The following is a 26,229-nucleotide window of genomic DNA, read 5'->3' on the forward strand; positions in this document are numbered from 1 at the left end:
GTAATGAATGGGATCGACTATCTCGGTTCTCTCCCTTCATGTTTTGTTCTTGGCACTCTGCGATCCTCAGCGACGCCTCCGACACCTCCTCTCCCCGGGTCCGCCCCACCTCTCCGCATTGCAGTGCGCACGCGCATTATCCCCCGCCCCAGTAGAGTGACGGGCGGCTTCAGCCAATGGCGTCGTGAGAAAGGTGGAGCGGCACCTCGTGGACTCCCCACGGATCCCGGTCTCTGAATATTTATGAGGGAGGCGGGCCAACGCCGCTTCTTGCCGAGGCCGGCGCCATGAAGTGAGAGCGGGGTCGGGGTTCGCGGCTCGCCGGGGTCTAAAAGATGGGGGGGGACCAGTGGGTGCGCCCGGGGCCCGGGCGGGGCGCGGGGGTGCGGGAGGAGTGGGGTGAAGTTAGCCGCGGGGCTCCACGGGGCGGTAACGAGGACGGTCAGCGAGGAGATGCCGAAGGGACCCGCGGGTCCTGGGGCAGCCGGGGATGCTCGGGGGGACCGGCTCCCGGCAGGTAACTCCTCTCGGCCGGACGACAGGGGAGTGCGGGGGCTGGAGAGGGGCCCAGGGGGCGGGGGACTGACCCTGCCCCCCACCCCCCGCCTCCAGGCTCAACGTGGACGGGCTGCTGGTCTACTTCCCCTACGACTACATCTACCCGGAGCAGTTCTCTTACATGCTGGAGCTCAAACGCACACTGGACGCCAAGGTGGGGGGGCCCGGCCCTCGGCTTCCCACCTGACAAGTGGGACGGCCACGCGTGCCTCTAAGACTGAACTTTCTGGACGTCTAGGTTTTAGGAATCTGAGGTCCTTGGGAGGCCAGCGCTCCCCAAACTCCCGGCATCTAAAATAATAGTTCACAAAAGCAGCACCTAACATTTATCAGAGGCTGCGCTGCTTTAGAGCCGGCTCTCGGGTGGGAAGCCTGGACCCACAGCCGTGTGCGGTTGGGTGAATCACTTAATCTCCCTGTTGCACGCTTTTCACGTGTGTGAAACGGGCTTCGTTAAGACTGCCTACCCTCAGAGGTTCGTGTGCAGGTTGTTAGGAGTTAATTCGGTAAGTAAGGCAGCAGTTCTTAACTGGGGATGATTTGGACCCCCCGAGGCAGTGTCCGGAGACATTCCTGGTTGTCCTAGTGGAGGGGGGCGGGTGCTACCGGCATCTAGCAGGTAGAGGCCATGGACTCTGCTAAACGTCCTGTAGTGCGTAGGACAGGCCCCCTCACCCCACAGCCAAGTAGTATCTGACCCCCAAATGCCCAGAGAGCCTAGGCTGAGAGATTCTGATGGAAGACCCTTAGAAGCAGTGCCAAGGGCTCCTGGGTGGCTCAGTTGGTTGAACTTTCCACTTTGGCTCAGGTCGTGATCTCCGGACTCCCGATTTCTAGCCTCGCATCTGCTCGCTGCTGTCAGCATGGAGCCTGCTTTGGATCCTCTGTCCCCCTTTCTCTCTGCCCCTTTCTCCCTTTGCGCGAGCACGCGCGGGCTCGTTCTCTGTCTCGCTCTCAAAAATAAATAAACGTTAAAAAAAAAAAAGTAGTGTCAGGCACAGAGTAAGTGCTGTAAAAGGGTTTGCTAAATTAAAAGAAAAGGCAGGTCACTACCTGTCAGTTACCATGCTAAACGTATAACCCTCACTTTCTCATTAGTCCTCACAGTAATTCTGTAAGGAAGTGCTTAGTAGGCCCATTTTATTTATTTACTTATTTAAAAAAAAATTTTTTTTTTAACGTTTATTTATTTTTGAGACAGAGAGAGACAGAGCATGAACGGGGGAGGGTCAGAGAGAGGGAGACACAGAAGTGGAAACAGGCTCCAGGCTCTGAGCTGTCAGCACAGAGCCCGACGCGGGGCTCGAACTCACGGACCGCAAGATCATGACCTGAGCCGAAGTCGGCCGCTTAACCGACTGAGCCACCCAGGCGCCCCTATTTACTTATTTTTAAAAAATTTATTTGCTTTTTAAAGTAATCTCTATACCCAGTGTGGGGCTCAGACTCACAACCCCGAGATCAAGAGTCTCCTGCTCTTCCGACTGAGCCAGCCAGGTGCCCCTGGCCTGTTTTAGAGATGAGAATACCAAGGTCAGATGGGTGAAGGCACTTGCTATGACCACTCAACAACAAAGAGGTGGCCAAAGTGGGGTTCAAACCCACTGTCCCTGGGGCCTAGACTTTTAACTGCTGTTGTCCCTCTTATTTCAAGATGGTGGCATTCTGGGGGCAGTCCCCAGAGTTTGTGTCCCTGAAGTTCTGTCTGTCTCCACATGCAGGGTCATGGAGTCCTGGAGATGCCCTCAGGCACTGGGAAGACCGTGTCCCTGTTGGCCCTGATCATGGCATACCAGAGGGTAAGTGACCCCTGGGCCCGTGGAGGGGGAGGCAGAGGGAAGGGATCCAGCAGGGGCTGAGCCCGTTGTCATCATCGGCAGGCATATCCACTGGAGGTGACTAAACTCATCTACTGCTCGAGGACTGTGCCTGAGATTGAGAAGGTGAGCCAGGGCCAATCCCCGGCCAAGGCCAAGTTCCGTAGGACTTGTTGTTCCCTCTGGTGGTTGCTCCTGTAGCTGGGGGGTGTCGCGTTTGAGAAGCTGGGGGAGGGCCGGGGCCAGGCTGGGCAGGGACTTGTGCTGGAGTCCTCCCTCCCTCCTTCACGGGAACAGGTGATCGAAGAGCTTCGAAAGTTGCTCCATTTCTATGAGAAGCAGGAGGGTGAGAAGCTGCCGTTTTTGGGGCTGGCTCTGAGCTCCCGGAAGAACCTGTGCATTCATCCCGAGGTGAGTGCCCTTTTCTCCGCTTTCCCCACGCCTCAGGGTTAGACCGCCATCCAACCAGGAATCCTAGATCCCTAGACCATACCTCTCAGGGTGATAGGCAGGGACCACACGCAGAATTCCCTCCTCACTCGTCAAATTCTGAGTCCTCATTCGCGGCCCAAACGCACATCCTCCCTAGCCTGAGAGAGGTTAAAAAAGGCACTTCCTGGAATCCAGCAGGCCTGGTTTCCTGGCTCTGAAACTTAATAGTCCTGTATTCTCGGATAGGTGGTTTCTATAGTCAGACTTCAGTCTCCCTTTCTGTCAAATGGGGGTAATTAGTTACCTGCTTCATATAGCTGTTGATAAGATTGGGCAAGGGGGTAGGGGGGTGGGTGAAATGGGCGAAGGGGGTCAGAATGTACAAACTTCCAGTTATAAAACACATAGGTCACGGGGTTGTAACGTATAGCATGTTGACTACAGTAAATAATACTGTATCATGTATTTGAAGGTTGCCGAGAGAGTAGATCTTAAAAATTCTCATCGTTAAGAAAAAATTGTGGGGTGCCTGGCTGGCTTGCTCAGTGGAGCATGCGACTCCTGATCTCCGGGGTCATAAGTTTCAAGCCCCACGTTGGGCATAGAGCTTCCTTTAAAAAAAAAAAAAAGAAAAGAAAAAGGAAAAGAATTGTAACTATGTGGTGACAGATGTTAGCTGACTTGTGGTGGTGGTCATTTTGCAGTATATACAGGCATCGAGTCCTTACATTGTACAGCCTGAAACTAACCTAGTGTTGTACGTCCATTATATCTCAATAATTTAAAAAAAAAAGATTAAGGGGTGCCTGGGTGATTCAGTCGGTTAAGCTCAGGTCACGATCTCACAGTTCGTGGGTTCGAGCCCCGCGTCGGGCTCTGTGCTGACAGCTCAGAGCCTGGAGCCTGCATCAGATTCTGTGTCTTCCCTCTCTGCCCCTCCCCTGCTGGCACTGTGTCTCTGAAAAATGAATAAATGTTATACATAAATAAATAAGTGACCGAGCGAGGTAATGTACGTATAGCTCTTAGCATGTGCAAAAATCTAAAACATGACAAGTGACCATGCTATTTATATAATTGTGACACGTAGAATATTACTTATTGTTAAGTTACGCTACAAAACCATCGGGGCTCATGGCCAAGCAGTGTTCTAAGCACTTTATGTGTGGTAAACGCGTGGAATATATATCGTGACATTATTATTATTAAAAAAAATTTTTTTTAACGTTTATTTATTTCTGAGATAGAGACAGAGCATGAATGGGGGAGGGTCAGAGAGAGAGGGAGACACAGAATCCGAAGCAGGCTCCAGGCTCTGAGCTGTCAGCACAGAGCCCGACGCGGGGCTCGAACTCATGGACCGTGAGATCGTGGCCTGAGCTGAAGTCGGACGCTTAGCCGACTGAGCCACCCAGGCGCCCCTCATGACATTGTTTGTGAGAACACGAGACACGATAGATGAGGTGGGTGATCATTAGAAGTAGCTCCAGCCTTGGGGCGCCTGGGTGGCTCAGTCGGTTAAGCGTCCGACTTCAGCTCAGGTCATGATCTCGCAGTTTGTGGGTTCAAGCCCCGCATCGGGGCTCGGTGCTGACAGCTCAGAGCCTGGAGCCTGGTTCGGATTATGTGTCTCCCTCTCTCTGACCCTCCCCCGTTCATGCTGTATCTCTCTCTGTCTCAAAAATAAAAAAATAAAAACGTTAAAAAAATTTTTTTTAATTAAAAAAAAAAAAAAAAGTAGCTCCAGCCTTGACAACTGATGAAATGGGAAGGGTGGGGGGAGGGTCAGCAGCCTCAGACGCTTCCCTTTGGTGAAGGAACAGGTTTTGTTGTGGGGAAACACAGCCCGGGGGGCTGTGCTGGTGCCACCCGCAGACGCTCAGAGGCTAGGCAAGGCCAGTTCTCAAGGCCGTCCGAACTCCTCTGATTCTTAGATTTGCCAAGGTTCTGGGTATTTTAGTATTTGTAAAGATAAAGCCGTTATCCTTAACCCACGCGCTAAAGATTCTTCAAAGCTTGATTTTTTAAAAAAATTGAGGTGTCATTGACATACAATGTTAGTTTCAGGTGGGCAGCGTAAAGATTTGGTACTTGTATAGTGTGCAAAATGATCGCCATAGTTAAGTCTAGTTATATGTATCACTTTATATAATTCCAAAAAATTTTCTTTTGTCTCGTAATGAGAACTTTTCAGATCTCCCTTAGGAACTTGCAATAATGCAGTACGGTATTATGAACTATAGTCTCCGTGCTGTATGTTACATCCCTAGAACTCAATTATTTCAAAACTGGAAGTTTGCTGTTTTTCATCCCCTTCACCCGTTTCTCACTCCCCTCCCCTGGCAACCACCAATCTGTTCTTTTTTTTTTCTCATAAAGATTTTTTTTTTAAAGTTTATTTATTTTGAGAGCGCATGCCAGTGTGTGAATGGGGGAGGGGCAGAGAGAGAGAGGGAGAGAGAATCCCAAGCAGGCTCTGAGCTCTGCCAGCACAGAGCCCAACGTGGGGCTCCCATCTCACGAATCGTGAGATCGTGACCTGAGCCAAGATCAAGAGCCGGACGCTTGCCCAACTGAGCCATCCAGGTGCCCCTGAAGATTTTATTTTATCACTGTTACTGTTTTTAAGTTTATTGGTGAGAGAGTGAGAGAGTGCACACGAATGTACAAGTGGGGGAGGGGCAGAGAGAGAGGGAAAGAGAATCCCAGGCAGACTCCACACTGACAGAGCAGAGCCCAGTGTGGGGCTCGAACTCGTGAACTGTGAGATCATGACCTTAGCTGAAGTCGGGATGCTTAACCGACTGAGCCACCCCGGTGCCCCAAGATTTTATGTTTTAAGTAATTTCTGTACCCAGCATTGGGCTCAAACTCACAATCCCAAGATCAGTGTAGGAGTCTAGCAGTTGCTCTCCTCTGATACCTCCTCGGTTAAGTTCGCAAGCGTCTTAACTGTTTAATAACGAAACAAGTTGAGGTTCAGGTTTCCCCACAATTCCCGATTCTCACTCCAGACAGCCCCCCATCCCACCTAGCTGGTAGGTGTAGAGCCCCAGGGTCGAGGAATGCTTGAGCTTCTCGGTGCTAAGATGCCCCCCCGGCCGCCAGGTGATGCCCCTGCGCTTTGGGAAAGACGTCGACGGGAAATGCCACAGCCTCACGGCCTCCTACGTGCGTGCACAGTACCAGCAGGACCCCAGCCTGCCCCACTGCCGCTTCTACGAGGTGCCCGCCGAATGGGCTGAGGGAGGGAGGGCAGGAGGGTAAGCCGGCTGCGACAGCCGACCTCCCTGACCCCCGCCCCCCCCCCGCCAGGAGTTTGACATCCATGGGCGCCAGGTGCCCCTCCCTGCTGGCATCTACAACCTGGATGACCTGAAGGCCCTGGGGCGGCGCCAGGGCTGGTGCCCCTACTTCCTTGCCCGCTATTCGGTGAGAAGGCTGGGGGGCTGGGCAGAGGGGCGGGGGTGTGCGTTACGGCCTGCCTGCCCGTTTGTCGGTCTGTCTATCCATCAGCTCGTGTTTGTACCTTGCCCAGGTCTGGCCTGGCAAGACCTGGCCTTGCGTCTACGAGCCCGTGAGGGAGGCGGGTGCCGGGATAACCATGCCCTCCTTGGCCCCTAGATCTTGCACGCCAACGTGGTGGTTTACAGCTACCACTACCTCTTGGACCCCAAGATCGCGGAGCTGGTCTCCAAGGAGCTGGCCCGGAAAGCTGTCGTGGTCTTCGACGAGGCCCACAACATCGGTGAGGCGGGAGGCAGAGGAGGGGAGAGACTCAGCCCCTCCGGCCGCCCGCCTGAGCCCGGCTCTCCCCGTCTCCTCTCTAGACAACGTCTGCATCGACTCCATGAGCGTCAACATCACCCGCCGGACCCTCGACCGGTGCCAGGGCAACCTGGAGACCTTGCAGAAGACGGTGCTCAGGTGGGCCCTCGGGTGGCTGCCGGACCTGAACGCCCACCCTGCGCCCTGCCGTCTGGTTCCCAGCTTCTCCCGGGCCCCCGCTTTCTGCCCGACCTACTCCCGGGGACACCGGGCCTATCCCGGTGCCCCACCCCACCCCCCAGACTCCCCGACTCTTCCCACACCTGATCCCCCCTCCCCCGCCCAGGATCAAGGAGACCGATGAGCAGCGTCTGCGGGAGGAGTACCGCCGCCTGGTGGAGGGGCTGCGCGAGGCCAGTGCGGCCCGGGAGACCGACGCCCACCTGGCCAACCCCGTGCTTCCCGACGAGGTGCTCCAGGGTGAGCCGCCGCTCCCTGCTGCCACCTGCCCCTGGTCCCGCTCTCCCCGTGGTGGCGGCTGATTGCGTCTCCCCGCAGAGGCGGTTCCCGGCTCCATCCGCACGGCCGAGCACTTCCTGGGCTTCCTCCGGCGGCTGCTGGAGTACGTCAAGTGGCGGCTGCGGGTACAGCACGTGGTGCAGGAGAGCCCCCCCGCCTTCCTGAGCGGCCTGGCCCAGCGTGTGTGCATCCAGCGCAAGCCCCTCAGGTGCGGCCCCCCACGGCTGGGGCCGTCCGGTCCCCGCAGGGGTTCGGGGCCTCCCTGAGCCCCGTTCTCTGTGCCCGGGGCCGCCGCGTGGCCGGTGTCAGGAGTGAGTGACGGGCGCAGAGCGAGCGTGTGCACTGACTCGGCAGACGGGGCAGATCCCCGGGGAGGTCGGAGCTGGCCCCGTGTCCCTGTGTGTGTCGGGCGGGAAACCGGCAGGCAACGCGTGGCTTAACCAGAGAGCTTGATGGAGGCATGACTGACAGGCGGGCAGGGCAGGAGGTCCGACAGGGGTCCTGGACCCTCGTCCGGCTCAGGTATTTCCGCCTGAGGCCACGGTGGCAGGGGAGGGACGGCCCCGGAGGGGGCTCCTGACAAGCTCCAGCAGGGTGGGAGCTGGGGGGAAATGCTGTAGGTCCCCTAGACGCTGTCGCCTCCTACCAGTGCTTCTCTTTGTCCCCAGGAAGCCTGTCGGCAGGGACCAGGAACCGCCCCCCCCCCCCCCCCCCCCAGCCAGGCAGTCTGGCGAGGATGATCCCTAGCAGGGAACAAGCGGAGGATGGACCTGGGAGAGGGGTGGGGCCTCCTGTACTTTCCTTGGGCTGTTTTGCATAAGTCATTGGTCTTCTCTGAACCTCAGTTTCCTCTTTTGTTCCAATGGGTAGGAGGGCCGTCACGTTCACTCCCGGGTTTCTGTGGTGGTGAAACGAGAAAGCACTGACAGAAGTAACTTACTTGCCCTGTCTTGAGCACTGGTGATGAGCTAAGCACTTCACACTCTGCATCTTGTGGGAGCGCAGGAGGGCGCTCCTGTGCCGCAGAGGAGGACGGTGTGGCCTAGAGAGGGGAAGCCACTGCCCGGGGTCACCCGGCACCTTGTGGGCCAGTTGTGCGAAGCCAGGTCCTTAGGGCTCCAAAGCCGCTCACTGCCCTGCCTCTGAGGGGCTGGGGCGGTCCTCGGGGTGGCTCTGTCTGTCCCCAGACCAGGATGACCAGGGTGAGCATGACTGGGATGGGGGAGCTCAAAGGGGGCGCCTGATCCAGCCGGGGTGGGGACGTACAGATGACAGACTGAAGCGGTGGCATTCGGAGGCAGGTTCTAAAGCTCTGAGCCTCCACCGAGCTCTGAAACCAGGCGTTCCCGCTCCATGACCTGCCCTTGAGGGGCGACAGCCTCAAGCCTGACCATCGGTCAGGTGACTGGGTGGCCTTGTGTGTGAGGGCTGGTGACACGGTGTATGTGAGATTGTCCTCTGTGAGTACGCGGGGCTCCGATGCTTGGATGTGCCACCACGGTGGCCAGGTGTGACCGACACGGTGTGACAGGTCGTGGTTGTGAGTGCGTGCGGCCGTGCGGGATTCGGGCTGTGACTGGGATTCTGGGTGTGCTCGTGGGTCTCCTCTTTTGACCAGGAGTCTGCACGGGGTGGCGCGGCCGTGTGTGACGTATGATCGCGGGACTCTGGACGTATGACGCGTGACTTCGCGTGCGCTGTCCTGCAGCTGTGGCTCTGCGTGATGGGCAGTTGTACGGTGTGGGGACGCGGGGGTGACCGAAACAGCCCCGGTCTCAGCCCTCACGGAGCACCCGGTCACCCGGGGAGACCGATGTGTGACCGAGTGCTGGCGAGGGCGGAGGAGGTCGCTGGTCCTGTTGGCTCTCTGCCGCCACCCTGACCCCCGTCCGGCCTTCGCACCAGATTCTGTGCCGAACGCCTCCGCTCCCTGCTGCACACCCTGGAGATCGCCGACCTCGCCGACTTCTCTCCCCTCACCCTCCTCGCTAACTTCGCCACCCTCGTCAGCACCTACGCCAAGGGTAAGCTCGTCTTCTCTCTGCCAGGCCCCCCCGGCGGCTGGAATCGGGAGAGCCCGGCAGAGTCCAGAGAGTTGTCAGCGAGACTTGGACTTTCAGGACCTTGTAGGGCTGGGCTCGGGAGTCTGGGCTTTATTTCAAGCGCAGTGAGGACCCACGGATAGTTCTCGGGTTAGCGCAAGCCTCGTGCTCAGATGTGTATTTTCTAGCTTCAAAGTGGAGGAGGATGGGGGACGAGGCCAGAGAAACTCTGTGGGGTCCCTCACGCTGTTGGGTGTGGTAAGGAGAGGGCCTTTCTACTGCCGGGAAGTCGGGAGCCGTGGCAGGTTCTGAGCAAGGGAGGGGTAGGGGCCTGGGGAAGGATGGGAGGACGGGAGGGGCTGGAGAGAGATGTGGGACCTGGTGTCTGGGGTGGGGTGGGGGGCAGGGAGGCGGGGGGGGGTGGGGGGCAAGGAGCTGAGTGCATGGCTCAGGTTTCCAGCTTGCCAGGGAGAGGGGATGTGTTCCCGTTCCCGAGGCTTTACTGGTCAGCACGTGTTAAGCTGGCCAAGGGCTCAGTCTGATCCGCAGGGATTACTGCTCTGTCCCGGAAACCAGGTCAGACTTCCCGACACCCTGCAGCAGGATGGAGAGTCTGTCCCCCCACCCCGGCGCACATCAGTAGCAAGTCCCACTACAAGCCGCCTTCTGTATCCCTCTCTCCTGCCCCAGCCCACCTTCTTCCGGGGCTGGCTTTCTCGTCTCTTCCCATCCACTAGCGCCTCCCGTTCTTTGACCTGGAACATCTTGCCCGATACTCCTCAGCCCCCAGCTACCTCCTACTCACCCTTCAGTTTGGCTGGTTAAAGATGGCCCCTGGTCGAGGAAGCCCTTCCTGACCCCAGGCTGCGTCAGGCTCCCCTCCTCTTGGCTCCTCCGTCCCAAACCCTGTCTGGTCACCTGGTCACTCACTGGGGAGAGGACTGTGTCCCCATCATTAGACTGCGAGCCCTGAGAGGGCAGGGCCAGAGCTGTCTTGGTTCCCATTGTGTCCCCAGTACAGAGCTGGGCGTAGAGAACTTGATTTTTTTTTTTTTTTTTAAACTAGGTGAAATTGAGTATGTGAGTTCATTCATTCACCTATTTTTTTTTTTTTTTTTTTTGATGTTTGTCTTAGTGTGTGTGCAGGCACACACAGGAGAGAAGCAGGGAAAGAGGGAGAGCGAGAATCCCAAGCAGGCTCCGCACTGCCGGTGCAAAGCCCTACACGGGGCACAAACCCCCAAACTGTGAGATCATGACCTGAACCGAAACCAAGGGTCAGTGGCTCAACCAACTGAGACACCCAGACGACCCCATTCACCTGTTTTTTTTTTTTCAACAAACAGGCCAGGCCCGGCACTGGGGAAGTGACAGGAATCAAGAGGGACCTGATTTCTGATCTCCTGGAACTTATATTGTAGAAAGGAAGACAGGTAGCAAAGACTCAGATAAGAAAGATAATTCTAAAAAGGGATCGTTTTCTAAAAAGGGAGAAACAAAAACATTGCCGTGTTGGAGCATGCCTGCGGTGGCCGGGGTGGCCAGGGGAGGCCTGAGGCGTGGACATTTAAGCGGAGTCCCAAATGACCAAATGGAACCAGCTGCCTTGGGAATCTTTTCGGACTGTGGGTCCAGCAAGTGCAAAGGCCCTGGGGTGGAGTGAGCCCGGTGGTTTTTGAAAGTTAGGAGGCCTGTGAGTGAGGAAATGGAGTCAGCGTGGCAGGGTCCTGGATGATTTTGCACCTTGAGAGGGGTGTGGGGAGCTATACCGGGCTTCTGAGCAGGGCAGGGATATGACCTGACTTAGGATTTCACAGGGTCTCTCTGGCTGCTGGGAAGGGAGCGGGGGTGGGAGCTGGAAGCCCAGTGAGGTGGTGACTGCAGTGGTCCAGACCAGAGGGGATGGTCTTGGGAAGGGGGTTGGAGGAGTGGTCAGGTTGCAGATGGGCTTTGGAGGTAGAGCTGACCAGCCTGATGGGTTGGATAGATCTAGGGGAAAGGCTCCAGGCTTTGGCTGGAGTGGCAGGGTGGGTTCTCGAGGCTCTGGGAGAGTCAGGAGTAAACCTTTGGTGCTCTCTGTTCGTGATGCTGAGTGGGTGTCGGTTCTGGGAGAAGCGGACAGGTTGGGGCGTATGTTGGACTCTGGATGCCTGGGTCTGAAGCTGGGGCAAAGGGTTGGTGGTCCCGGTCACTAATGGAGGAGGGTGTGGCCGGGTGGGCGTGGCTCCGACTGGTGACCTGGAATCTCCCTGGCTCACAGGTTTCACCATCATCATCGAGCCCTTTGATGACAGGACCCCCACCATTGCCAACCCCATCCTGCACTTCAGGTGAGACCCCACCCCAGTGGGGGGTGTGAACGGACCACAGGGGCCCCAGCGTGGCCCTCGACACCCTCTTCTGCTTCCTGCAGCTGCATGGACGCTTCCCTGGCCATCAAACCCGTGTTCGAGCGCTTCCAGTCTGTCATCATCACATCTGGGGTGAGGACCCTTTTCTGCCCCCAGTCCCCCGCCCCCCACTGTGGGGTTCCTGGCCCAGTCCTGCTGAGGTCCCGCCTGCTGTCTCTGCTACAGACGCTGTCCCCACTGGACATCTACCCCAAGATTCTGGACTTCCATCCTGTCACCATGGCAACCTTCACCATGACGCTGGCCCGGGTGTGCCTCTGCCCGATGGTGCGTGGGAGAGGGTGGGTGCTGGGGCAGGGGAGATGGGAATGGGGGCCGCCTTTCCTCCCTCTGTGCTGTTGCTCAGGCAGGAGAGTTTTACAGCTGAGGGCACAGACTCTGGATTCAGAGACAGACCTGGGGTTGATGTTACTTCTCCCGGTAGGGAGGACTTTCCAAGCCTCAGTTTCTCATCTGTAAAATGGGAATGCATCCTCTCTGACGTCCCAGGCTGCTTGAGGGGGTAGTGAGATAAGGGGCATAAAACGCTTCTGCAGCCCAGGGCCTGCCAGTAGGCACTCAGTCAGCATCTCGGTTAATGTGGCTTTGCCTGGTTCGTCATCGGGCCGTAACGTTGGCGAGTGACCTTTCTGCTTTGCCTCAGTTTCCTTTGTAAACAGGTATCAAAACATGGGCCCTCCGTCCTTTATCTGAATCCCTTGGGCCAGACGTATTTTATTTTTTTAAAGCTTATTTTGTGAGAGAGAGCGCGCCAGCAGCGGGGGGAGCAGAGAGGGGGAGAGAGAGAATCTCAATCAGGCTCTGCACTGCCAGCACAGAGCCCAGCGTGGGGCTTGAACTCCCGAACTGTGAGATCATGACCTGAGCTGAGATCAAGAGTCAGACGCTTAACCAACTGAGCCACCCAGGTGCCCTGGCCAGGTGTATGTTAGAATTGAGACTTTTCCTGGGGCACCTGGGTGGCTCAGTCGGTTAAGTGTCTGACTTCGGCTCAGGTCATGATCTCCCTGCTTGTGAGTTTGAGCCCTGCATCGGGCTCTGTGTTGACAGCTCAGAGCCTGGAGCCTGCTTCGGATTCTGTGTCTCCGGCTTTCTACCCCTCCCCCGCTACGGCGCGCTCGCTCACTCACAAAAATAAACATTAAAAAAAAATTTAGAATTGAGACTTTTCCAGGCTTTAAAAACAAAGCACGTGCCGTGTGGTATGTCAACATGGCCAGCGGGGTCTGGGCAGCTCCCTCCAGTGCAAGTCGTGTTTTAGCAGGAAGAGGTTTTAAGACGTCAAAGGGAGGCAAGCCGGGGCTCCGGTCGGAGCAGATTCTGCTGTCGTATGTGTTTGTGCCAAATTCAAATAGCTGGAGTTTCTGGAGTTTTTTGGCTCTTGGAATTGCCCTTGGGGGTCGTGGACCAGTGGTGACCGCGTACTGCGTTGCGGTTTTGTGGAGGTGCCCCGGGAGGGACGCGCCAGGGGCTGGTGGCTGTGGAGGTCGGGGTGACACGTTCTCCTGGAGCCGCCTGACCTCGAGGCTGGGGCCGGTAGAATACACTGGCTGGTTAGCGACACGGACAGACGGGTTCAGTCCTGCCTCTGCCGTTTCTTTGCCGTGTGACCTTGGGCAGGCAACTCACCTTCTCAGAGCCTTAGGTCATTCATCTGTGCTGGGCAGATAACAGTGTAGTTGAGGGTTCGTTCAGTGACATTGTGTCTTTAAAAAGCTGAGCACAGCACTAGCTGGCAGCTAACACGTTAGAGTGGTGACTGCCAGTTGCTTACCGTGATGGCTCTCGCTCTCTCCAGATCATCGGTCGGGGCAATGACCAGGTGGCCATCAGCTCCAAATTTGAGACCCGGGAAGATATTGGTATGCTGCTCGCGGGGCTGGGTGCATGGGTTGCGAGAGGGGAGGTGTATCAATGGGCTGAGTCAGGCCGCAGTAACAAATAGCCCCGAATCAGAGTGGCTTAACACGGAGGGTGCTTCTTGCTTCTGGCTCGTGGTGTGTGCCCTTGTGGGTTGGGTGGGGGGGGCCTCCCCAGGTGTCCCCTCCCTCTGGGCACCTTCACTGTTGGACACATCGTGGCGGTGGGGAGATGTGACGGGAGGGATCCTGGTGATCGTGCTATGCCTCCTAAAGGCGTTCGGCCCCCAGAAGTGACTCCCGGCCACTCATTTCATTGGTCAAGACGAGTCACGTGGCCACACCTAACCTGAGGGTTCCGCCCACGGGGCTGGAAAGAGAAGTGGAGTGTGTGTGAACAGCCCTGCAGCTGGCCTCAGTGGGGTTTCTGGGGACCCCGAGTTGAAGATAGGGCACTAGAGGGGCGCCTGAGTAGCTCAGTCTCAGCTCAGGTCTTGAGCTTAAGGTCGTGAGTTCAAGTGGAGCCTACTTTAAAAAAAAAAAAAAACCAAAAAGCCAAAACCAGGGCATTAGGTAGAAGCGCTCTGACAGGGAGTGGGGAGGAGGACCGAGGACGCCCTCCGACCCCTCCCAGCGGTGATCCGGAATTACGGGAACCTCCTGCTGGAGATGTCCGCCGTGGTCCCCGACGGCATCGTGGCCTTCTTCACCAGCTACCAGTACATGGAGAGCACCGTGGCCTCCTGGTACGAGCAGGTACGCCCAGCCGCCCCCTCCCCGGAAGTCCCCTCTCCCCTCAGCGTGTTGGTTTCCTTTGTCTTGCGTTCTGAGTGGCGCCGGGCACCACAGGTGACGGGACAGGGTGTGGAACACAGCGAACAGTTCGAAGAATACACAGTGTGTACCCTTGCACGTGCCTCCCCCCCCCCCCCCCCCCAGGTTAAAAACTCGAGCCCCTGCTAGGCAGTGTGTGGGTGAGGTCATGGGCCTTCTGGAAAAGGGGCTCAGCACAGCTGGGCACCGGGTGGCTGCTGTGACCTCTCTCCTAGTGCACCATGGCCCAGCTCTCGGGGGGGAAAGCGGGCACTTCCTGAGGGCGAGATGAGAGAACGTGGCTGATCCAAGCACCCAGGAACAGAGCAGGGGGGTGGGGGGGGCCTCATCCTCTCGGCCAAGACCTTCGTCTTGTCCTCACGTGGGCGCTTCCCACACGGTGGGGAAGGTGGCTTCCGGCCACCTGAATCCACGTCCTGAGTGGTGTCCTCTTTAAGAAGACTTCGCCTGGCCCAGGGTCACGAAGGTGGTCTCGTGTGTGTCTTCCAGAAGCCTTATAGTTCTGGCTTTCACATCTGGGTCTGTGAGTTACCTCAGATTCGTCCTTGTGTAGGGGGTAAGGTCAGGGCCCAGGTTCTTTTTTCTCCGTGTGGAGAACGGGAAAGCACTCTCCCCACTGGAGACGGACACAGGTACAGATGACTGTGGGGGTGCGTTTCTGGACCCTCCGGTCTGTCCCCGTGTCCGTCCTTGGTCTCACCCAGTTAAACGCAGTGTCACAGGAAATCCCTGGGCAGCCTCTGTTTGGCTCTGCCTGACCTACATCAGCCTCTCTACTAACCACCAGCCGGGGCCGGAGTGTCCCAGTGGGCCACCTCGGGCCATATGGCTGCCCCACTTGTCCGAAGGATGGCGTGCAGGGGTTGCCCCCCCACCTGCCGCAGATCACAGAGCTTCCCACAAGGAAGGCTGAAGGAAGGTGCAAGGCTGGCGCACAGGAGCTGGGGCAGAGCTGGGTTTAGCCAGGATGCCTGTGCCCTTAGTCCACTTCCGGCCCACCCGCAGCCCGACCCGCCTGGTGTCCTTCCCTAGGGCATTCTCGAAAACATCCAGAGGAACAAGCTGCTCTTCATCGAGACACAAGATGGGGCCGAGACCAGTGTCGCCCTGGAGAAGTACCAGGAGGTGGGTAGGGGCGTGGGGGATGCCAGGAGACTGCGTGCAGAGGGCCTGAAGGAGGCGGCTCCGAGGGCACGCAGCTCCTGTCTCGGCCTCCCCTCCCCAGGCCTGCGAGAACGGCCGCGGAGCCATCCTGCTGTCAGTGGCCCGAGGCAAAGTGTCCGAGGGAATTGACTTTGGTGAGTGGACTAGCTCCCCCCCCCCCGTGTCTGCGTGGAGCTCTGGCTGTTTCTGGTCCCCCAGGCGACAGCACCCTCCCCCCTCGCCTGGGCACACACCGGGATCTCCCCTTCCTGAGTCCGAGTACCCGGTGGGGCCCTCGGAGCGTAGCCGCGCTCTTCCCATTGAGACAGCACAACCTCCTGGCCCACGCGAGGTCAGGCCACCCCGGTAACCCCGTGCCCCTCCTGTGCTCGCCCCCCAGTGCACCACTACGGGAGGGCCGTCATCATGTTTGGTGTTCCCTATGTCTACACCCAGAGCCGCATTCTCAAGGTGAGCAGCCCCTGGGGGCGCTAGGATGTTAGGGCCCCTCGGGCCATCCCCTGGAATGGGTGCGGGGTGGAGGGGGCCAGAGGGACCGCTCTGCCACCTTCTCACCGGCAGGCGCGGCTGGAGTACCTGCGGGACCAGTTCCAGATCCGAGAGAACGACTTTCTCACCTTCGATGCCATGCGCCACGCAGCCCAGTGTGTGGGTCGGGCCATCAGGGGCAAGACGGACTATGGCCTCATGGTCTTTGCCGATAAGGTGGGGGTTCGGGGGCCTCTGGCTGCCAGGGTGCTCCCCCCTTTTCCAGAGGGTGAGGGAGGCCTGGGCTCCCCCCCACACCCCTAGGGTCCTGATGTCTATCCTCTCTCCCTTGCCTGCCGAAAGCGGTTCGCCCGGGCAGACAAGCGCGGGAAGCTTCCCCGCTGGATCCAGGAGCACCTCACTGACGCCAACCTCAACCTGACGGTGGATGAGGGGGTCCAGGTCGCCAAGTACTTCCTGAGGCAGATGGCTCAGCCCTTCCACCGGGTGAGCTGGACGTGGCTAAGCCCCTCGTCCAGGAAGGTCCCTTGACTTTCTCAACCCTAGCCTGCCCCCCACAGAGAGGCCTTTGGAATGGGGGCCCCGTGGGGTGTCTGTAGTGATCGGGGAGGGGTGTGGGAGTCCGGCCGGCTCCCCTCTCCCTCCCTCAGGCCTGTTTTGGCCTGCCAGGGATGCTATGCTCCGCATCGGACGGGTGTTTCTAAAGCCCCAGTAGGCCCGATGCAGGCCACTTCCTGTCACTACTGGTGTTCAAGTCTTGGATCCCTGAGTCCCATGGGGAAGTGCTACACTGCCTGCCCCTGACCTGATCGCTCCGTCCCCTCCAGGAGGACCAGCTGGGCCTGTCCCTGCTCAGCCTGGAGCAGCTGGAATCGGAGGAGACGCTGCGGAGGATAGAGCAGATTGCTCAGCAGCTGTAGCTCGGGGCGGGGACTCCGGAGTCCTACCTGGCCCTGGGTCCCAGCAGCCCGGAAGTCGCCCCGGGTCCTTGCACGAAGCCGCAGGCAGACGTTCCTGGCTTCCGAATCTACAGCCTTTAATCGCAGGAGGAGAGTGGGGCACAGTGAAGCCCGATACCCTGGGGGCCCCCCCAGGGGAGAGGTCATCCGGGAGCTGAAAGGCCAACCTCCACCCCTTCCCCACTCTTCCTGAGAAGCTGGAGCCGTGTGGTCCTGTCAACTTCAGCGGGGGCCCAGGTCCTGGGTGCTGGCGCTGAGGGTCCGAGCAGCCTCGCTCAGGTGCTGGTTGGCGAACTGCGGACAGGCACGTGGGCAGGACGAGGCCAGGCTCCAGTCGCCCTGAGCGCCGCCCCCCAGCGTGCTCACTAGCTGGTCCATGCCTGTCTCTGTCCCCACTCTAGCCTGACCGGACCCAGCCTTGCCTCTGGGTCTCCCAGCGTGGCCCCCTACTCCATCCTTGACCCGAGTGCCCCCCTCACCTGGGTCCCTGCAGCCTTTGGACCATCCACGTTCAGCATATTGAGCGACATGGCTCTCTTCATTCTGTAAGAAGAGGGGGAGTCCCGGAGGGTCCGGCTCCTGCTCTGGGGAAGACTGTCCCAGCACCTGATCTGACTGTTCGTGTCCCAGAGCAGATGGGAACCATAGACGGTTCTCGAGCAGGACAGGGGGTGGGGTGGGTTGCAGAGGCTGCAGCCATCGGGCTCTGTGCTGACCCAGTGGACCACTCACCCTGCTGCCCCAGCCACCCCCTCGCCTCGGAGACGGGAGACCAGCTTCTCGCTTCCACGCCGGAGGGACTCGCGGAACTTGGAGAATGAGCTGCTCCGACGCAGGGGCTGGGGAGGGCACCGGGAAAGGGGTCAGTCCCCGCTTCTCAGCCAGGCCCCACCCCTGTGGCGGAAGCAAAGCCCATCCTCACCTGCTGTTCTGTGTCCCCAGCCGTGCCTGTGGGGGGGGCTCCTGAGAACAGATGGGGGACAGTGCAGTGGGGACACTGAGAAGTCACCTGGGGGGGGGAGGGGCACGGGAGGGGGCTCACCCAGAGGGGCAGGCAGGTCTTCCCGGCTGAGGATCTCTTTGTACAGCTCTTCTGCCTGCTGGTACTTGTTCTGTTTCAGGTAGGCCGAGGCCTGCGGGGAGGGGAGGGCCTGGGTGATCTTGGCTCCGATCTACCTCCCTGGGCCCGGTGTTACAGGAGGAGCCAGACGCGTCCGCCCCCAACCTCCCACCTAGTGACCAAGGGCAGGTGACTGGTTCCTGCTCTGCCTTGGGCTAGTGACACCACCTCTTTGTGCCTCAATTTCCTCGTTTGCAAAATGGGACGGTAACAGCACCTCCCTCCTAGGGCCCTTTAAGAAGTGGAGGGTACCGGGAAGGTACTAAAAAAGGGGTGGTGGTGGCTAGAGCTCAATAAATAGGACACTGACATCTTGGCCCCAGTGACGTGCGTGGTTTCCTGATGTTTCCATGTCCTTCCTGTGCTGAGCGATCTCGAGCCGAGGCCAGGTCAGAGAGGACCCCTCCTCCAGGGGCTCAGCAGAGGAGGGGGGATCCTGGCCTCCAGCCTGTCCCACCCTTGAGCCAATGGGGTTCCCTCCCGAGGGACCCTGGCAGTCCGCCCCAGGTTGTACCTGTGCCCCGCGATGCCCTCACCAGGTTGTTCTTGGTCTTGGCCACGTTCGGGTCGTGGGGCCCCCCCAGGGCCTCATAAATGCTCAGGGCTCGGGCATAGTGCTGTTCCACCTCCTCGAACTTGCCCTGGTTCTGGCAGAGCAGGGCCAGGTTGTTGAGCTGCTTGGCCACGTCCGGGTGGTCGGTGCCCAGGACCTAGGGGGGGTCAGTGGGATTGGTGGGCCACGTGATGCCAGCAGCCGTGATGGGGGCCAGGAGTTAAGGTTTATAAGATCAATGGGGAGAGTTGCGGGAGGGTAGAAGTCACACAAATGCCATTTATCGGGTCACAAAGTCATGGGGGGGGGGGGGGCCCGATGGGGTTGGAAGGTCAGGACCGGGTTGGAGGGCACATGAGGGGATTTCTAAGGAGGATCAGAGTCAGGAGTCAAGATCAGGTGGAGCTCACCGAAGGTCAAGGGTAGTGAGTCATGCGATGGGGTAATTCAGGCTCAGACTGGGTACTCATGATATCAGATGGCAAGGACATCATGGGATCAGGGTTCCAACGCAAGAGCCACCGATTTGAGCGCATCAGGATCGAGTGGGAAGGGGCAGGGGACTGTGCTGGGCAGGGGGTGGTGGCAATACCTTCTCACGGATCTCCAGGGCACGCTGGCACAGCGGCTCGGCCTCCCGGTAACGCCCGCGCTTCCCATAGAGCACAGCCAGGTTGTTGAGGGTGGCGGCCACCTGTGGAGCGGGGGAGGCAGGTCAGGGGTGGGAGGCACGGCCCCGCAGCCCTCACTCCTCGTCCCTTCCTCACCGCGGGGTGCTCGGGGCCCAGCGTCTGCTCCCGGATCTGCAGGGCATCGTGGAGAAGGTCTGTGGCCTCTTTGTACTTGTTCTGGTCCCTGTGGGGTGGCCCAGGGACGGAGGGGGGGTCAGCTGTGCTAGGTAGTACTTGGCTGAACCAAGCGGGGTGGCACCACCCTTCCGAGGTCCCTTCTGGGTCTCCGCACCTCCCAAGTCTAGAACAGGGTCCCTTTACCCCCAGATGGCCTCCAACCACCCCAACGTCTCTTCCCTGTCTGTTGGGGTCTGTTACCCACGTTCTCGGATTCCTCTTTGCCTGGGTTACAGTGGCTTCCCCAGATCCCTCTCGACGCCCCCACCCACCAGTCCAGGTGCCCCATGCTGGCTCCCCTGCCCCCAGCAACGGGTCCACGGCCGACGGCGGCCCTCACCGGTACACCAGCGCCAGGATGTTGAGCATGGTGGCCACGTCAGGGTGGCAGTGGCCTGAGCTCCGCTCGAGGTCCTCTAAGGCCTGGCGGCACAGTGGCACGGCGACCTCGTAGCGGCCCTGCCCTGCGTACTGGATCACGAGGTTGTGCAGGGTCCGAAGGCGGGCGGGGATCTCATAGCCCCCCTGCTGAGCGGCTGCGGCCCCCACTGCCTCCGGACCTGCAGGTGGGAGGCATCGAGTCACTGCAGGTCTCCTACCCCTCCTACCCCATGAGAGGGAACACATGCACCCCCAGAACTACAGCTGCCTCGCAGCCCTACTGGCCGCTGGGCTGACGTCTGAGATCGGGATCGCAGGCGTCTAACTGGTCCAAGGGCTGTGAACATGGGGTCTACCCGGGGTGGGAGGGAAGGCAAGGGTGGAGGGCTGGCTTCAGGGCCACCAGCCTCCCCTGCCAGCTGCCACACGCCCTGGCCCAGCCACTTACTCCCGATACCCGGCCCCGATGCCCACATCCCTGCCCGGAGACCTTGGGGGCTCACGGCCCCTCCTCCTCCGAGGCTGAGTGCCCCACCATCGCGCGCTCCCCCACACCCACCTTTCCTCTCTTCCTCCTCACTGGGGAACAGGGAGGCCAGGCTGTCCCGGCGAGGCGGGGATTCAGGCCGCTGCAGAAGACAGGAAAGCGGGGAGTCATGAGGGCTGGGAAGTCTGTTTTAGAGACCGGGGTCCTGGATCTCAGGGTTTGAGGGAGGTAGCGTTCAGGAGCCTCGGGAAGTTTCCGGAGGGCTCGGGGAGGATCTGGAGAGGGGTGTGGAAGCTGCGGGGTTCTGTGGAAATTCAAGGGGGTTCTTTGAAGGGTCTACGGCGCTGGGGGCTCCGTGGAGAGTGCAGGTCTGTGGCCCTAAGGAGGGCCAGTGGGGGGGGGGGGCAGCGCATTGTGGCCCTGGCCCCCGCTGGCCCTGCAGCACCTGGTTCTCCGCGGGCGGGTCATACTGCCTCAGCTGCCCTAGGAACTCGAGGTGGCTCTTCTCCTCCTCCAGCTGGGCCACGGCCTCCTCGCTGGCCCTCAGCCGTCGCTGCGTCTCCTCTAGCTCCTCCCGCAGCCACGAGTTCTCCTGGGCCAGCCGCCGGGCCTGCGCTCGCAGCCGCTGCTTCTCTGCCTCCAGGGAGCCCACGTGCGCGGACAGGGCCAGCAGCACCTGTAGGGGGTTGGGGAGCAGGGTCCGGTCCCCACCCTGCCCGACAGCCCCTGGTCCACCCCGGGGCCTCCGATCGCGCCAGCGCACCCCCATTCCACCCGGGATCCCCCGGGTTCTACAGAGGCCCTTCCGTGTGACCCCCAAGGATACGCAGAGGCTCCCAGGGGCGTACCCACATCCTGCCCAGGGACCCTTCTGATTTTACCCAGGCACACAAATCATGCGTAGGGACACTTCACATTCTGCCCAGGTAACCCCCAAAGTCTCCCCAGGACAAGTTCTCTAGACGGCCACGATCTGGTTCAGGGGCCCCTGTCCCACACAAGGACCCGGTAATGCCGCCCAGGGACCCCTAAGCCTAACCCAGCCTAGGCCTTCCCTGCTCCAGGCTTCCCTCCCCCACCCCCCACACCTGCCCCCTTCATCCCTGGGCCTGCTCCCAGCTCCGAGCCTCCCCGGCACCACAGCGGGATCGCCGGTCCCCTCATACCTGGGCCTCACCCAGTCCCAGCTCGATGGCCTCCAGCGCGTGGCTCACCACCTGCTGCTTTTCTTCCAGCAGCTCCAAGCCCGCCACCAGGCCCTGCCCTGCCAGGGCCTCCGCCAGGTGCCTGGCCAGGCCACGGTGCTCCGCCCGCAGGGCCTCCAGCCCCTGGACCACCTGCCGCGTCTGGCGCACCAGCTCCTCGGGGCTCAGGCGCTCCGGGCCCAGCGCCGCGTTTCCGGGGGCCGCCACCTGCACGGACATCGCCGCTCCTGGGGGCCGCAGGGATTGGGGGATCGTCCTTGCCGGAGCCAGGCAAGCCAGCCCGTCAGCCGCGGCGTCATTCCAGCCAGCAGGACCCTTCCCGACTCTCTCCCCAGCCAGCCAGCCCTCTGCCTCCGTGCCCTCCCCACGTCAGCCGGCTCCCTGTCCCACACCCATTCCAGCAACTGGCAACGTTCTAGTCTAGCTTTGCCTGTCCTCAGCCCAGGGCCCTGCCCTGAGGGCAACTCCAAACCCCGTGTGCAACTAACCAAAAGAGGGCAAACGGTGGTCTTGTGGCCTCTCCGCTGCCCTGAGCTCACCTGGCCAGCCCCCTCCACCCCAAGGGCCCCAGGTACCCTGGCCCAGCACTCCGGGCTATGTGACCTGGGACTGGAGGCGCCCTCCTCGGCTGGGCGTGTGGGGCGGGGCGTGTGGAGGCAGCAGCCTCTCCGTGAGCTCATTCTTAGGGTGTTTTTGTTGGGAACCAGTCAGACCACTGGGGGTGGGGTGGGGCCCGGAGGAGAGGGCCAAGGGGCTGGGGCACCAGAAGCAGAGGAGCCCTCTGGAATTGGGGGGTCAGGAAAGGGGGGGCCCATGTGTCAGCTCCCGGGGCCTGAGATGCCGACAGATCCCAAGGGAACAGGGGCTCCGCCCTCCACGGCAGACGGGCTCCGCCAGCCCAAGGCATGTTGGGACACACGTGTGGCAGGCACGGCCCATGGATGTCACATTGGCCATGTGACGGCTCAGAGTCCGAGGCCTAGAGGGTGACGCGTGGGGGTCTCACATGTGGCGCTTCAGGTGGTTGTATGTGGGTGACAAAGTCAGTGACACAGCTGGTGGGGCCTCTGGAACCCTCATACACACACACAAGCGCACAAACGCACTCCCGCCCCAGAAATAGACCCCAAGACACGCACAACCTCCCTTCTTAATTACACAGGGCGGCACACACATTCTCCTCTCGGAAACAGAATACACGCTCTTTTTTCAAATACAGCACAACACGTACCTAGTTTCTCAGAAACACACACGCACACACACACTCCCTTCTTAAAAATATAACGTGGGGTGCCTGGGTGGTTCAGTCGGTTGAGCGTCCGACTTCGGCTCAGGCCGTGATCTCATGGTTCGTGAGTTCGAGCCCCACACTGACAGTGGGGAGCCTGCTGGGGTTTCTAACTGCCCCGACCTAGTCATGCTCTCTCAAAATAAATACATTAAAAAAAAAAAAAAACAACCCAAAAACCTAATGCAACATACTAACTCGGGCACACACACATACACTCTTTCAGAAATAACACATGTATGCTTTCCTCGTGGAACTCCAACCCAGCACAAAAGTATATTTTCCTCTCAGAAGTAAAAGCCAACAGGGGTGCCCGGGTGGCTCAGTTGGTTAAACGCCCAACTTCGGCTCAGGTCATGACCTCACGGTCCGTGAGTTCGAGCCCCGCGTCGGGCTCTGTGCTGATGGCTCAGAGCCTGGAGCCTGCTTCCGATTCTGTGTCTCCCTCTCTCTCTACTCCTCCTCTGCTTGTGTTCTCTCTCTCTCAAAATAAACAAACATTAATAACAAAACGAAATAAAAGCCAACACACACAGAAACTCTGTGCCCCCTCACTAGTGAAAATACCATCAAATCCCAAATTACATTCAGCCTCTTCTCTGCACTTTTACCCATGACATGTCTCTCCCACGCTCATATGGTCCTGCAAGGAGCTAACTCTCCATTATATGACCATTGTCTCCTCCAGGGGTACGAGTGCGCGTGCGCGCGCGCGCACACACACAAAACCCAGATTCACTGTGCACCTTCCTCCTTCCACCAGCACCCCCCACCCCCTGCCGGGCCAGCCGGGGATTCACACACCCACGCAGCACACACACGGACACACAGAGCTTCACGCGTGGACGTGCAAACGACCCCTGAACTCAGACTCCGTTGTGCCGTCACAAGCAGGTGCCCACTGTGGGCACAGACAGCGGCGGAGACCCGCAGAGGCGGTTCCGCGGCTTGGACACACACCCTCTCACGCACACGTCACTTAAGCGGCCGGTCCGTCGGAAGCAGCCCCGCGGTTTGGGCACCTACGCACGTGCTCCCAAACCTGTGCACTTGGACACACAGTCAGGGGGTCGCGGAATCATGGATTTTATGCACCGTCGCCTCTCACTCGCCAGCCATCGCCACGGATACGCGTGTCTCTCGCTATACGTACATACGTGCGCGCACGCCACGCCATACTGAGCGTCACGCCTCCCACACGAGCCCCGTGAGACAAAGTCACCGTCCCCACCATTTTGCCCGCGTGGACTTCCACCGAGCCGAACGCTCTTGCTGGCGCCACCCACCAGCTTGACCACAGCCACACGCCACGTGGCCCGCCGCCTCGACACACACCGGTTCCCGCACTCGGTACCCGCCCCCCCCCCCAAACAGCAAACTCCCTTTCGCACGCTCAGCCCCGTGCGCACACGCTCACGGCCGACGGGGAGAATCACACAGCCACCCTGCACGTCCGCGTGGGTCCCCCATCAGCCACCCCTCCTCCACCCCGCCCGCACCCTCACACCTAATCCTATAAACAGTGCAACTGCGTCCCACACCCGCAGCGCCCCCCGCCCCCTCGCATGAGACACACCATCCGAGGTGTCGCCCACGTTCCCATCTCTCGGAAGCCGTTCCCCGTCATCCACGCGGTCCCTTCGCGCCCCTCCCAGGGCGACCCCGCCCGTCCGTCGCCCTTTCTCACCCACACCCACGGCCTGACACCACCGCGCCCACACCGGAGCTTCGCACACCGTCTCTCCACAGATACACACACCTGCATCAGGCGGCCCCCATCATGGCCAGCCCCCCAAACCGCACACCTTACCCCTGGCCGTCTGGCCCTGTCGACCCCGCGCACCCGGGCTTCCCCCCCCCCCCCGGCGCCCGGGCGTCACAAGGGCCCCCCCCCCCCACCGCCCTTCCCCAGGCCCCGCCCCGTCTTCGCTCCTGTTTACCTGTGCACGGGGGAGGGGGCGCGGCCCCAGCTGGGCCTCCAGACCCGGGGAGCTGGGGGGGGGAGCCCCAGGGCGGGGCAGGAGGGGTCCAGGGGCCCCAAGGCCCGTCCCCGTCCCCAGGCCGGCAGGCCCAAGGGTGCGCCGGGCCCCGGCCCTCACCCTCCGTCCCCGCCCCCATCCTCGAAGGCCCCGGGACCCCCCGCCCGGCACCTCGGCGCCCACCTGAGCGCGGACGGCTCCGGGACCCGCTCCGCCGCTACGCGTCCGGCCGCGTCCGGCACGCCGCGCTCGCCCCGCCGCTCCCGGCGGCGCCCGGGGTCTCCGGCCGCGGGCGGCTCCTCCGAGGGGCGGGGCGGCCTGGAGCCCCGCCCCCGCAGGTGAGGCCGGCCCCGCCCCCCGCCCGGCTCCACCGGAGCCCCCGCGGTCCGGGCCCTGCGGGAGCAGCACCACCGCGCAGGCCGAACCCGCAGGCCGCGGGGCCCGTCGAATCTGAGGATGATTCCGGCGCGCTGGAGAGTCCGGCCAGCCGCTGGGTCTCAGAGGAGCTGGAATGTTGGAAACTTTGGATCCCAGACCGATGGCTTTCTTGCAGGGCCGGCCGCTCTCGGCCCCCTCTGCCCACGGATCCCATCCGTCCGTCTGGTAGCTTCTCAAAGGCCGCTTCGTCCCAGAGGCCTTCCCCGACTGCCCCTTCTAAATGACACTGTCCCACCAAAACACTCCCGCATTCCCCGGCTTGATCTGGTTCGCAAAACTTCTCAGGGCCTAGAATGATTTTAGGTAACGTTATGTCCTATTACTGTGTCTCATCACACGGTTGGCGAGGTGATGTAATGGCTAAAGCTTGGGGTCTGTGTTCAAAGTTGACTTCGGCACCTACTGGCTGCGAAGCCCTTGGGCAAGTAACTTAAACTCTGTGTGTGTGTCCAACGTGCTGAGTCTGTACAAGATGGGGATAATCAAAGGCTGCGAGGGTTGAATGAGGTCATATATAGATGGGACTCTGTATTGTCAGCATCGGATCTTCAACACTAGAGCAGATCCTGGTGCCAAGTATGTGCTCAATAAGCAATCTGTCGAGCAGTTGACTGAGTGAAGTCAGGTCTTCGAAACGTAAATCGGCCACAGCTGGGCGCACAGGATTTTCACATCGTGGAATTCGGTTCAACTGGAGGCTTTTCCATACCCCTGCCCTACCCCAGTCCCTGCACTACAGGATGCTTCCAGCAGAGAGCGCTGCGGGCCCGTGATCCAGGCCCCAGACCACAGCGCAGATCCGCACCTTCCCTCCGAGCCTCAGCCAATCTGCCTTCTGCTCCCTTGTTCTGTGAGCCCCAGTGCAGATGTTCCCTCCTCCCGGAAGCCCTCTGGGGACCCCAAGGCCGGATGAGACGTTCCTTTCTGGATCCGGTAGCCTTCTGGGCTCCCCCATCTCAGCCGTGCCCGTTCTGGGTCATCACTGTCTTGAAGACAGGTCTATCCCCAATATTCGAATGTAGTCCCAAGAGGGGACTGCTGGGCCAAGGCGTCTCAGTCACCATTGTGTCCCCAGTGC

General features: G+C 60.0%; 2 protein-coding genes and 1 long non-coding RNA gene across 5 annotated transcripts; 1 reads left to right on the forward strand and 2 right to left on the reverse strand.

The window, feature by feature from the left end:
• Window positions 1-184: 184 nt before the first annotated feature.
• Window positions 185-18,295, forward strand: ERCC2 (ERCC excision repair 2, TFIIH core complex helicase subunit). 3 transcript variants are annotated; one of them, XM_043598596.1, is made up of 23 exons: window positions 185-292; window positions 613-712; window positions 2,280-2,357; window positions 2,439-2,501; window positions 2,673-2,786; window positions 5,916-6,032; window positions 6,123-6,239; window positions 6,432-6,555; window positions 6,638-6,734; window positions 6,922-7,055; window positions 7,134-7,302; window positions 9,000-9,118; window positions 11,397-11,466; window positions 11,550-11,619; window positions 11,713-11,814; window positions 13,346-13,409; window positions 14,041-14,162; window positions 15,273-15,365; window positions 15,466-15,538; window positions 15,784-15,854; window positions 15,966-16,109; window positions 16,236-16,379; window positions 16,721-18,295. In XM_043598596.1, the coding sequence occupies exons 1-23, from the start codon at window positions 288-290 to the stop codon at window positions 16,811-16,813; spliced, it is 2,283 nt and encodes a 760-aa protein (XP_043454531.1). In that variant the 5' UTR covers window positions 185-287; the 3' UTR covers window positions 16,814-18,295. The 3 variants fall into 3 exon arrangements, with proteins under 3 accessions (XP_043454531.1, XP_043454530.1, XP_043454533.1); XM_043598595.1 differs by lacking the exon at window positions 185-292 and adding an exon at window positions 397-517; XM_043598598.1 differs by lacking the exons at window positions 185-292; window positions 613-712; window positions 2,280-2,357; window positions 2,439-2,501; window positions 2,673-2,786 and adding an exon at window positions 2,811-3,049.
• Window positions 12,707-13,438, reverse strand: LOC122493888. Its single transcript, XR_006300055.1, has 2 exons — window positions 13,322-13,438; window positions 12,707-13,201 (listed from the first exon to the last, which is right to left on the reverse strand). It is a non-coding gene; the product is annotated as an uncharacterized LOC122493888 (long non-coding RNA).
• KLC3 (kinesin light chain 3) lies at window positions 16,909-24,991 on the reverse strand. The gene is made up of 13 exons (XM_043598599.1): window positions 24,897-24,991; window positions 21,408-21,673; window positions 20,687-20,917; window positions 20,314-20,383; window positions 19,714-19,933; window positions 19,293-19,380; window positions 19,118-19,219; window positions 18,509-18,682; window positions 17,895-17,985; window positions 17,775-17,815; window positions 17,585-17,691; window positions 17,332-17,395; window positions 16,909-17,146 (listed from the first exon to the last, which is right to left on the reverse strand). Exons 2-13 carry the CDS (start codon window positions 21,663-21,665, stop codon window positions 17,075-17,077), a joined length of 1,518 nt encoding a protein of 505 aa, XP_043454534.1. The 5' UTR covers window positions 21,666-21,673; window positions 24,897-24,991; the 3' UTR covers window positions 16,909-17,074.
• Window positions 24,992-26,229: the final 1,238 nt, after the last annotated feature.

The sequence above is a fragment of the Prionailurus bengalensis genome, chromosome E2 (assembly GCF_016509475.1).
Source record: "Prionailurus bengalensis isolate Pbe53 chromosome E2, Fcat_Pben_1.1_paternal_pri, whole genome shotgun sequence".
Classification (NCBI taxonomy): domain Eukaryota; kingdom Metazoa; phylum Chordata; class Mammalia; order Carnivora; family Felidae; genus Prionailurus; species Prionailurus bengalensis.